The 11,377-nt window shown below is 59.4% G+C and overlaps 1 protein-coding gene across 12 annotated transcripts in view; it reads right to left on the minus strand.

Annotated features, from left to right (window-relative positions):
• Positions 1-190: 190 nt before the first annotated feature.
• Positions 191-11,377, minus strand: part of KCP (kielin cysteine rich BMP regulator) — a 45,979-nt gene continuing 34,792 nt past the window's right edge. For 5 of the 12 annotated variants that reach the window (XM_034671776.1, XM_034671757.1, XM_034671750.1 and 2 more), the window contains 11 exons: positions 11,213-11,292; positions 10,898-10,997; positions 10,296-10,384; positions 9,876-9,978; positions 9,645-9,787; positions 9,160-9,332; positions 8,968-9,079; positions 8,768-8,869; positions 7,862-8,026; positions 7,120-7,426; positions 6,542-6,988 (listed from right to left, as the gene is read on the minus strand). In XM_034671776.1, coding sequence (XP_034527667.1) covers positions 6,738-6,988; positions 7,120-7,426; positions 7,862-8,026; positions 8,768-8,869; positions 8,968-9,079; positions 9,160-9,332; positions 9,645-9,787; positions 9,876-9,978; positions 10,296-10,384; positions 10,898-10,997; positions 11,213-11,292 — 1,625 coding nt within the window. In that variant the 3' untranslated portion in view covers positions 6,542-6,737. Of the gene's footprint in view, positions 817-1,125; positions 1,194-2,736; positions 2,843-3,195; positions 3,285-4,324; positions 4,487-4,562; positions 4,650-6,541; positions 6,989-7,119; positions 7,541-7,861; positions 8,027-8,767; positions 8,870-8,967; positions 9,080-9,159; positions 9,333-9,644; positions 9,788-9,875; positions 9,979-10,295; positions 10,385-10,897; positions 10,998-11,212; positions 11,293-11,377 lie in introns of those variants that run through there. The other 7 variants (XR_004628863.1, XR_004628864.1, XR_004628867.1 and 4 more) reach the window with 7 other exon arrangements.

The raw sequence follows: 11,377 nt of genomic DNA on the forward strand, positions 1-11,377 counted from the left end.
GCTCCCGCTGCCCCGAGCGCCCAGTGCCTGGGGCCGCTAGCGGCTCGGCCCCTGGGCCTGGGAGCGGAGGCCGCCGGGAGCCTCGCGTGGAAGGGGAGGCCGCGCCCCCTGCTGGGCGGCCCTCTGCTCTCCTGCGGCCGGTGCGGACACCCGGCTCTGGCCGTCGGTTTTGTCCTGCGGCAGCTGGGTGGTCCTTTCCCCGGAGCCAGGGCTCTCCCTTCCCCCAGGCTGCGGCATCTGTTCTCCCAGGGGCCTGCAGAAATCCCTAGAAATCCCCAGGGACCCCCTTCCGCCGGGGGGCTGTGTAGGCGCCTCTCCCTGAGGCACCTCCCAGGCTTGTGAGAGGCAGCCCGGGGAAGTTTGAGGGGTCTCCTTCCTCGGCTCCCGGAGGACCTCTTTTCTCTGGCTCTCTGGGCTGTTTCCTCTTTGACCTTGAGGAGACTCTCTCCTCTCACCCTGGGGAGCCTCCCCCCTCTGGCGCTGCTGTATCTTCTCTGCGGGTCTCTTAGGAACTTCCTTGCTCTCCCCACTGCGGGCCTCCCCCCTCTGAACCCCGGGGCGCTCTTTCCGCTCTTATGGAGCCTCCTCTCTCTGCCTCCGAGGAATCGCTATCCTCAGCAGTTTCTGAAGTTCTGCTCTCTCCGGGCCCAGGCTCCAGCTCAGCCCCTCGGGGGGACCGTGGGGTTCTGACAGACCCTGGGAGGGCAGGCCTGAGGGCCTCGGGGCTCCCTGAGCGAGCTTCCTCCCCCACAGGCTAGTGGATGGCCTCTGGGTTGTAGGTGCTGCTTGTCTCCTCTCTTCCCTCTGGGCCAAGTCCTAGGAAGGAAGAACATTTGGGCCCAGGCTTGTGAGGGAATCCCCACGCCAGGGCCACTTTCCCCAAGGGACCCTGGGGACCTCAGTGGCTGTCCCAGTGGACCTCATTTCCATTACAGCCCTTGCCCGATTCCTGAACGCGGTAGGCCTACTTCATGTAGTGTAACAGGTGCTTCAGTGAGGGTCCCTTCTTCCCCCTGGCTATAGGAAGTGACATCACCTCCCGCTAGGAGCCTCCTCCCCGCAGACCCCACCCCTGCTATCCCCAATCTGAGAGGGCCTTAGCCCAGAACACTTTGACTCTTTCACCTTGAACTCAGAGCCTCCTGGATCCCCAAAGCTACTGCCGGTGGTGGGGTTCAGCTCTTGTAAGCAACCTGAGGGAGAAAGACCAATGTCAGGAACCCTCTGCTCATGTACCAGCCCCTCACACACATTCCACCTGAATTAGAAGCAAGAAGCCTAGGGAGTCCCCAGCACATAAGTGGAAGGGGACACCCCAAGGACTGATGTTTGACCTTCAAGGCTGTCACAGTTCATCAGTCCCCCTTTATTCAGATCACTTGCCATGTGCCTGCTTGTTGGACTTGCCAACGGCCGACCACACCTTCCTCATCCTCCCAGCCAAGGCAGAGGACTTCACAGCAAGCCGCACACCCTTGTCCTCAAAACCACCAGGGGATGCCTCGGGGCAGGAAGGGTCTATTGGCCAACCTTGTCAGTCCTTTATAAGGACACCCCACTTCCTCCTGGTGGACCCATCTAGGCCCATAAAGAAACCCATCGTATGCACCTTATTTCACTGTTACTGAGAAAAATCCTCCTTAGGTCTCTCTTGGATGCTGACAGTAAAATCAAACGAAACTCAAGAAATGCAATTTTAGGCTGGAGCTTGCCCTAAAAACTGCAAGTTTCATAATTGACAAAAGAAATCTAAAAAAAGAAATGAAATGTCTCTGCTCCCTTGCAGCTGTGGAGGAAGGAGAGTCATTCTGCATCCATAAAACTAGTTAAAAGAACTTGATTTCGTAAGACCCTAAATGGAGAACTTTCACAACAATATTCCATCTTTATGTAATGCGGATGTGTGAATATTCACAACAGTAACCGAAGGGGTATGTTCTTTGTGAAAATGTCTTTTGAACAAAGGAGTCTGATAAGACTCTCAAGCCTTTAGAAATGATTGCCCTGAACAGTGAACATAGCCCCCAACCCCTGTCCCCTCACAATTCTGATCTGTTGTCTTACTGGATAACTTATTTCTCTGGTTATAATGTAACTGACACCTCTGTATTCCCAAGAGATCTTTTACTTGTAAACATTCTGCCAGTCCGAAAAACAAGCATTGGCTCTTTGCTTTTCTCTCACGTGCATGACGGAACAATTGGAGGTTTATGGCTCAACTAGGTTTATTTAACAAATAATTTGAGAGTCTCTTTCATTTAAATTAATAGGCCCAGGGTTCATAGCATCTATCCCATGGAATTCTAATTGCCCGTTTATGATCACACTGTCACTAAGCTGTGATCTCCTCAGTGACAGGGACCAAGTAATGGGGCCAAGTCTGTCTTGTGCTCTGTATGTTCCCAGTGCCCGGCGTGAGGGAGGCAAATAGGTGACAGGTGCTGCTGTTCCAGTCCCTCCTCCCTGGGCCACCACGCACAGTCATTCCCAGCACTCCCTCCCTGAGCCCTAGTTTAGTTTCAGAATCCTGGACCCAGTGCCTGAGACAGCTGGTACCAAACAGGTGGAACTGGGACATAAAATAAAACCTACTTCTTGTCCCTGGGTGCTCCTTGGTGCCCAAAAAAAGTGTGAGATGAAGAATAAGTGAGAAGGGGACTGGAATCCTGGCATTTGGGATGAGGACTTCCCACCTCCTCCCGATCTAGTCTGGCCACCCAGCCAGGGTGTCAACATACCGTGTGTGGGCCCTGCAGGCGTAGCAGGGCTCTTCCACCTTGGGTCTCGGTCACTCGTGGTATCTTCCAGATCCGGGGCTGATGATGGGTCTACAGCCTGCCCCCTGCAGGAGTCAAAGTTTGCCTCAGAATCACTTCTTGTGGCCCATAGGCTCTGGAAGGGGGAGGCAGCCTGTCTGCCAGTCTCCCCACCCCAACGCCTGAGCCCAGTCCAGTGTGGCCTCTCCCAGCCCCTGCACGCAGCACCCTGGATCCCAGGAGCTGGAACTTGGGAGTCACCCTTTCCAGGGGCTGTGGGGAACCACATATGGGTACAACTGAGAACCCCAAGAGGAGCCTTGGGTATAAGGAAGAGGTACTAGGCAGGACTGTGGAAGGAGATAGGAAAAAGGTCCAGCGCTTGGCCCTTTTGTGTGGCAGTACAAAATGGACAGAATTTCCTGGGAGAAAGACTCACCCTTCTGGAAGCTGACGGTTCTGGCTCAGAGAGGTCCCCAGCCCGGGCCAATGGGCACAGCCTGGAACTCTGGAAAGTTAGATGGTGCCCTAGTCCATAGGGCATCATCCTCCAGTGTGGTAAGCAGCCTTTAAGATGGCCCCCAATCATCCTCCTCCAGGTATCCATGCTCACGTATGACCCTGCTCTCTTCCCCTCCTTGTGAGGAAATGGATCGCTCCTGCCCATTCGAGCCTTCAGATGAGACTGCTGTTCTGGCCGACAATATCAGCTGGACCCTCCCTTAGCGGTCACCACTCACCCCCTCTTGCTACAGCTGAGGATGCCTTGGCTCTCAGAGAGGGCTGTAAACCTGCCCAAAGTGACGTGGACGATTGGTGATTGAGATGGGACTAGGAGACACAGTCCCCGTCACCATAGCACACTCCCTCCTAGAGGGGCCAGCCCAGCCACCAGCACTGGGGGAAGGGTCCATGGACCCTGGACATCAGGGCCTCTGCCCTCAGGAGCCATGCCAGGCTTGCTTTCTTCCCACGTTGCAGCCATGTTTAAAGCCTTCGAGGGGCACCCGTGTGGCTCAGTCGTTAAGCGTCTGCCTTTGGCTCAGGGCATGCTCCCGTCCTTCTGGGATCGAGCCCCACATCAGGCTCCTCTGCTGGGAACCTGCCTCTTCCTCTCCCACTCCCCTGCTTGTGTTCCCTCTCTTGCTGGCTGTCTCTCTCTCTGTCAAATAAGTAAATAAAATCTTTTTTAAAAAATTCACCAAAAAAAATAAATAAATAAAAATAAGCCTTCAAGATGTCACCATGCCATTAATTTGACCAAGAGGGTCATTACTCGCGGAACGGTAACAACAGCCTGTATGTAATGAGCAGGTCCTGTGCACCAGGCACCAGGCTAAACCCTTTACAGGGGTGAGTTCACTGGTGCTCCCTTTGAGTAAGATCGATTATCTTCCCCATTTTGCAGTTGAGGGAACAGAGGCTTACGGTCCCCAGCAAGCATCAGAACAGAGGCAGAACCCAGGCCCACCTGAGTCCAAAGCCCATACTCCTTCCGCTTCCCTTGCCACCACCATCACCCCGATGTCACATGGACCGCCCTTGCCTTCAGCCAAGCCCCTGCTCACCCAGCTGGTCAGCTGCTCAGGGCCCCCGCCCGTCCTACCGAGGGGCTGGCTGCACTGGCTCCATGCACACTGGGCCTGGTCCCTCAGACCGCAGCACTGGGCCCAGGGGGGCCAGAAGAGCCTCAGCCCTGCCCCGGTCAGCAGCTCCAAGTCCCACAGGAGCTGCAGAAAGATGGGGTGCCAGGGCATGAAGGGGTGCCCACTCTGCCCTCTGCCATGCCCTTCAGCCAGCCCTTACCTGCTCTTGGGCCCGCCGGCTCCACTCCATCTCCAGCAACACAGCGGGCAGCTCCAGTCCTGAGCGATAGGCCCGACTCTCTTGCACCTGAGGGGATGAGATGGAGTCAGGCCTCGGCCTTGCCCTTCGAGGCATTGCCCTACCTCCCTCACCTGCCGCATTGCAGCCTGGAGCTGGCCCAGGCCTGCAGGGCATCTAAAGAGGTGCTGGTAGAGGGCCAGGGCCTGCCTGTGGCTACAGGGGAGCCCTGGGGCCCCAGGTGTGGCTGTCTGCTCCATGGGGAGGGGGAGCCAGAACAGACGCCCCCTCCCTCCTCTCTGCTGCTGGAGCCGGGAGAGGGGAGGACCAGGAATGAAGAGGAGACAAAAGCTCCCCGGCTCAATAATGCAGGGATCTGCTATCTGAGCTAGGGCCTGGACCCCAGCCAAGTCTCAGAGAGACTCGGCCTGCCTCTAACCTGGGTTTCTTAGCTGTGGGGGGCAGGAGTGTGGGGCAAGGACTGTGGCCACGCTAGCGCTGTGCGCATGCGCTTGTCCGCAAGCCTGAGAGCAAGTGTTTTGTGTGCACATAGGACGCTGGCAATGCAATTATGTACGCATGACACGTGCCCCAAGCGGGCAGCAGCCCCCAACGGCTCACTGACTGTCAGGACGCAAAATGCTCCACACGTGTGATCCGTCCCTGACGCAAGTCCGTGAGGGCGTGCTAGCATCCTTGGTCCAGTGCTGCAGACAGCAGGCGGCCCTAGGGAGGCCAGCTGCCCCAGCTCATGTGGGGTAGTGTCTCCCTCCTCTGGAAGCAAGTGGCCGTGATGAACGGGCTGGTGGGGAGCACAAGGAGCCCCCGCAGGCAGGACCACTTCCCAGGTGCCTGCTCCACGCTGTCTGCTGCCCACATGCAAAGTGCTGGCCCTGAGTCACTCTGTTTACTCGTCGCCACACCCGAGATACAGCAGGTGAGGGCATGGTTTGTGTTGGTTATGACGAGGGCAGGGATGGGCGCACGAGCTGGTCTGGCGTTCCCACATTCCCACATTCCCTGCTGTCTGGAGCAGCCCCTGCTGCTTCGTAACCGCTCCCCGAGAGCACGGCCGACTCTGCTCCGTGGGCCGCAGCGCAAGTGGGCTGAGCGAGCTGACCTCGTGTCAGCCCCACACTCCCTTCACTCCTGCCGCAAGGTTAGGGAGCTGGCTGTGAGAATGCAGTACCCCCTCATCTTTTACCCAAGGCCCCTACAACTCCAAGGTCACAGCCAATAGGTGGCAAAAACAGAGTCCTTTTTGCAAAGAGACTCTTCAAAGAAATAGACTTTTTTCCTATTTCCGAACCCATATTCTTTCCCCTACAAGGAAGTCCCCTGCTCACATGTCCATCCAGGGTTGGCGTGGCTGTGAACGCACACACGGGCCCGTGTGCATGCCACACGTGTTTACCTGGGTTTCTGAGGGGGGTGCGTGCGTGCGTGTGTGTGTGTGCAAGTGTGTGTGTGTGCGTGTGTACCCATATTTCATCATGGTCTATTGTGTCTCCTGTTCCCCACCCCAGGCACAGACTCCCTGTCACCAGCTCTTAGGGTGGCCCTGGAGGCACCTAGCACTTGGTATCCCCCAAGTCAAGAGGAAAGGGAATGCCGTGCAGGGGCTGAGCCCCTTTTCTGTGCTCCTCAGCCGCCACAGGATTCCACATGAACCACAGAGGGACCAACGTGGGGACCGTGGGCCATGTTTGCAACATAGTGTGAGCACAGAGCTGTGACAAAGATACCTAGGTGCTCCTTCTGTCCAGTGCAGGGTTTCCCAGGCGACCCCAGGTAGAGCAGGTGGGGGCAGCCCAGGCAGGCGCAAGAAATGAGCAAGATGCAGGGCTCAGCTCCCATGGCTGCCACCTCTCAGGTTCTGGGGACACGGACTACTGAACCCCATGTTCCAAGCAGCCCATGCCACCATCGCAACACCAGGAGAAAACACACATACACACAAGTACGCCTGAGGAGAGCCCCAATTTTACTTCTTCTGACTGAACATGCCAAGGTCTCTGTGCGACACAGGCCCAGGCTCCCGGTGCCTGGGCGGGGCACTCTTTCCATGGCTCTGGCCATGGTGGGAGCCGTTCTCCAAGGGGAGGGTTTGGACCTGATGAGTCCTGGTGTCATCCTGGCTCAGGGTACCCCGTGGGGCTACTGGCTGGGGCTGGGCAGAGGTCTGGGGGGCTGGTCCCCAGTGAGTTGGACGGGGGGGCAGGCCTCGGGGGAGATACAATGGGCCTCGTGCTCCACCAGGCCCGCGGGGCACTGGCAGCCGGGGACGCAGGGCCTCACACAGTGGGCTGCCAGCTCCCCCAGGGGGATGTGCTGGTTGAAGCAGGTGCGGGGACAGGGTGGGCCACACTCATCGAACACGAAGCCGCGGTCCAGGGGACAGCCCACCACTGCAGGTGGAGTGGAAGGCAAGGTCACGGGGACACCCGGGCGGTGCGGCCCTCCCGCCACCTACCCCATCCAGAACCGAGCCCTCTGTGCCACCCTCTTCCCCAACTCGCACTGGGCATTGCCCCCTCACCGCAGAGTGTGGGGCCCCGCCAGACAGGCGTTACCCCCGCCTGGCGGCAGTGGCTGGCATAGGCTTCCAGGGCGTCACAGAGGCAGGCATTGGCCAAAGAGCTGGGACCACAGGCACATAGGTCATACACGCAGGCGGCAAAGAAGGGCTCCGGTGGCACCACAGCGTGGCAGCGACTGAACGAGGAGGACTTCAGCACCCCACATCGGGCATTGGCCTCACGCCTGGCTCGGTAACCTGCTGCCCTGCACGGATCCACCGCGCGGCCCTTGGAACATGGCCGGCTAGGTCCCGGCCCTTCTGGGATCTAGGCGGGAAGAGTGACCCTGATGTGACAGCATCCACGGGCAGCTGACCTTGGTGTGTTACGTTCTTCAAAACACTTTCCACCAAATATTTTGGTTTAGTTTCAAAAACCTCCCTACAAGAACAGCAAAAGAAGCAACAGCCACTTTCTCCTTGTCCCCATTTTACAGGTGGACAAGCCAAGGCCCAGAGCAGGTAAGGGACTTAACCAAGGTCACGCGGCCAGTGAATGGCAAGGCAGGGCTTGTGGATTTAGAGGATGCCTCTTTCAACAGGCCATCCTGCCTCCCCCAGCACCATGACAGGCAATAAGCCCCCAAATCATCCTGACGCTGCAAAGGCCATCGGTGTCCCCCCGCTCTCCCTATAAGCAGGCTGTTCTAAGACTCCCACTCAACTGTGCCTCCCTCAGCCACCCAGCTCCTGTGCCACTCACCTGCCAGCTATTCCCAAACGCAGCCTCTGTGGGCAGGAGCAACCCCTCAGGGCCCTGCAGATCATCCTGGGCAAAGCCATTGAAGTTCCCGCAGAGCCCACACATCCGGCCCCGGTAGGAGCCAGGCACGCTCACCTCCACCTGAGACTGCCCATCCCACAGCACCTGTGCAGAGAGGCTGGGACTGGGGAGTGGGGAAAGGTAGGGACCCCCATCCTGGCCCCAGGCACTGTCCCTGCTGTAGGGGAGGAGAATGGGTGGATAGAGGCCCCCCACGGAGAGGAGGCGGCTCTGGCCAAAGCCAAGTTGGCCCATGCTGCATGAGTCCTGGGCGAAGACAAGAGCTGCCCACAGCTCTGGCAGGAGGGGACCTTCTCCCGTTGGCGTCCCTGAGCTGGGCCCCTGGTGAAACGCAAACCCACTTCCAGAGATTCACTTTCTTGTGGGCATTAGGGTCTTACAGAGGATAAAGCACACTTAGTGTCCCGATCAGAAGTGTAGACAAGCCTTATATCATGAATTTACAAATTGTATTTCTTGCCTAAGTCAGGGAGAAACTTACTCTCTGACATGGGAGTTGGAAGGAATCTCAGAAGCCACCTAGGAGACTTTAGTTGACATCTCTGCAACCGTTACCCCTTTTTACCAATGAGAAAACAGGCCTCGAGGGGGTTGGTACTGGCCTAAAAGTCCCACTGTGTCGGAGGCTGAACCGAGATTAGAAACTAGGCTCAGCATTCCTTTCACTGCACCCAAGGTGTCTGACCATGACTCCTCTCCTCCCCTCGGAATCCGGCAGAACTTTCTCACCTCCCTGGCCTGATCTGGCCCTGGACCTAGCCGGTATTCCCACTCCCTCTCCAGATACAGACACCCGAACACGCGCCCTGGCTCTGGCGGCCGCACCTGGAGCCCCGGCTGCGCGTGCAGGATCACGGTGCGTCTCTGCAGCTCCACGTACAGCAGGGGCTCCAGCAGGAAGGGCAAGGCCACAAGGCGCCCGTCGACCTGGAGGAGGGGGGCAGGAGGAAGGGCGACGTCGGGACTGACGAGTGGGCAGCACACAGCGCGGGACCGACCTTCCCCGGGTCCTCAGCTCTGCTCACCGTGACCGCCCTGTCCTGCAGCAGCCGCACGGCCACGTCTCCGAGCAGCACCGCCACCTCCAGGGTCCAGGCCACACCCCTCCGGCCCCGGTTATCATTGGTCACGTGCACGCTGTGGCGTCAGAGACCCAGGTGCGGTGTCAGCGGGGACAGGTGTAGGGAGTTAGGGAGGAGGCTGAGGGGGCTGCGCACCTGAAATCCCCTCCGTGGCAGTCCTTGGCCAGCACGTAGCCGCAGCTGCCTTGGAAGTGCAGCAGGCGGCCGTCGAAGGTGCGGTAATGAGGGTCTCCGAAGGCCATGCAGGAGGCGGGTCGAGGTAGGCAGCGGGGGCAGCAGCTGCCGGGACTCAGGGCGGGGGCCTCGTCCTGGCCTCAGCCCCAGACCCCGTCAGACACATCGCCCTCCCCGCCGTGCCCCCGCAGAGACTCCCGGGGCTGAGAATCGCCCGGGAGTCTCCGGGGACTCCGGCTCCGGCTTTGGGGCTCACCGCGAGCGGGCTCAGGGCACCGCCTTGTGGCCGCGCCTGGAACTGCACGGCCTCGGGTACCCCCCCCGCCCAACCGCGCGGCGGCCGCGACCCAAGCCCTGCCTCCTTCCTCCCGCGTGGTCTCAGCCGGGACAGCGGTGCCACGTGCCCACTCACCTTACCGCCTACCCACCCCGACCGCAGCACTCACCGGGCCACAGGAGAGCGGCGGGCAGCGCTGGCTCTGGCAGCGCACCGTGCCGGCCACGCAGGAGCAGGTGGTGCAAACGTCCACGGCCCAGCGCTCCCCGGAGGCCACTGCCCGGCCCTGGTGCGCACACGACTGGGCGGGCGCTGAGGGGACAGGAGCGGGGTAGGGTCAACTGCCCGTCCCTCGCACTGGGTGTCACTGGTCCCCAACCCCCATCATTCTGGCTGGCACCTTGGCATCGCTCACAGCAGCGGCCGGCCTCTCGCACCTTCGCCCAGCCATGGGGGCAGGAGAGGGCAGCGCACTCCTCCAGGTCACACTCCACGTGGCCCCGCTGAGGACAGATGTCATTGCTCTAGGGACCTCCTGCAGGGCCTGGGGGCCCTCTGGGTCACAGTCTGAGGCAGCAGCCCCTTCTCTCTGCCCCTGCCCCACAAGAACGTTCACGTTCAAGTGGGGGATGAAATCCAGCCCTTAGTCCCTTGCCCCAGCACATGGATGCCACTGCCAGCTCTCACTCAGAGGGGGCGCCTTTTTCTAATTACCTCGAAGATCCCACATTCACTGGTCCAGTGTCCTGAGACTCCTCTATCCATCCATCTGTAAAGCCCTCCACCCCAGCCCATGCCCGCCCTGTGACCCCCAGCTCACTTGGCAGGTGCAGGTAATGCACGCGTTGCTGGGGTCCTGCCAACTCTCTCCATCTGCCACTGTCCGGCCCTCGGCCTCCACCATACATTCTGAGTAGGAAGAAATGAGAAATGGGGAGCACAGTGCTTCCAACTGCATCCTCCCCTCTGGGGCTCACCCCGAAGGCCCATGGCAGGGGAGTGTCCACACCATTCCACAAGCACCCTGATGGTGTTGATTTCTTCAACGAGTGTCCAGATGACCTACTAGACGGCAGGCCCTACACCAGGGCTCAGGAAGTGGAGAGGGTCCTGGAAGCCCAAAGAGCCAGAGGCTGGAATCTTCCCATGGGCTGGCTGCCAGCTCAGTGAAATGCCTGGCCAGTGGGCCTGCAGTCCCTGGGCCCACCGACAAGCCTCAGGCGAGGCCTTGAGAATCCAGACTTCATTCCCTGCTTTCCCCTGCCCTCTGCACCCCAATGAGTAACCATTCATTTCTACAAAAGAATGAAGCCTGCATTTGGAGTATAGACCCCAGGTTGCCCACATAGCCTTTGGACGCCACCTGTCCTATCTCCCCGCTGGGCTCATGCTCGGAGGACACAGGTCAAGGCTGGCACTTACCTTGGCACACAGGGCAGCAGCTCCCAGGGGGGGTATGGCGCTCTGATGGGGGACAGCTGAGCTCGGGACAGGCCCGGTGAATGCAGAGCCATGTCAGGTCCTGTGGAAGGGCATGTGGACACCACCGGTAGAGACTAGCAGGGAGGGAGCAGGGTGTAGTTGGGAGTAGGCCTCGGCCAGATATGATATCCAAGATAAGTGGGTGGATGTCCGGGTGAGTGGGGAGCCTGGAGCTGCTGCAGGAGAGGAGTTGCTGCCACAGCCTACAGAGGAGGAAGAGAGGGCTTTGGGAGTCCCCGAGGCAGAAGGGCTCACCTGGCACTGGCAGGTGTAGCAAGGGTCCGGCGGGGCCAGCTCGGAGCCCAGCAGGCCTTCTGTGCAGTTACTCAGCGCCTCTGTGAAGACAAGAACTCCTTGTTGGGGGGAAAGGGGGAAGAAGGGGGCAAAAGCCCACTTACCCACTGTGTCCCCAGACTTCTT

This window comes from Ailuropoda melanoleuca, chromosome 1, assembly GCF_002007445.2.
Source record: "Ailuropoda melanoleuca isolate Jingjing chromosome 1, ASM200744v2, whole genome shotgun sequence".
NCBI lineage: Eukaryota > Metazoa > Chordata > Mammalia > Carnivora > Ursidae > Ailuropoda > Ailuropoda melanoleuca.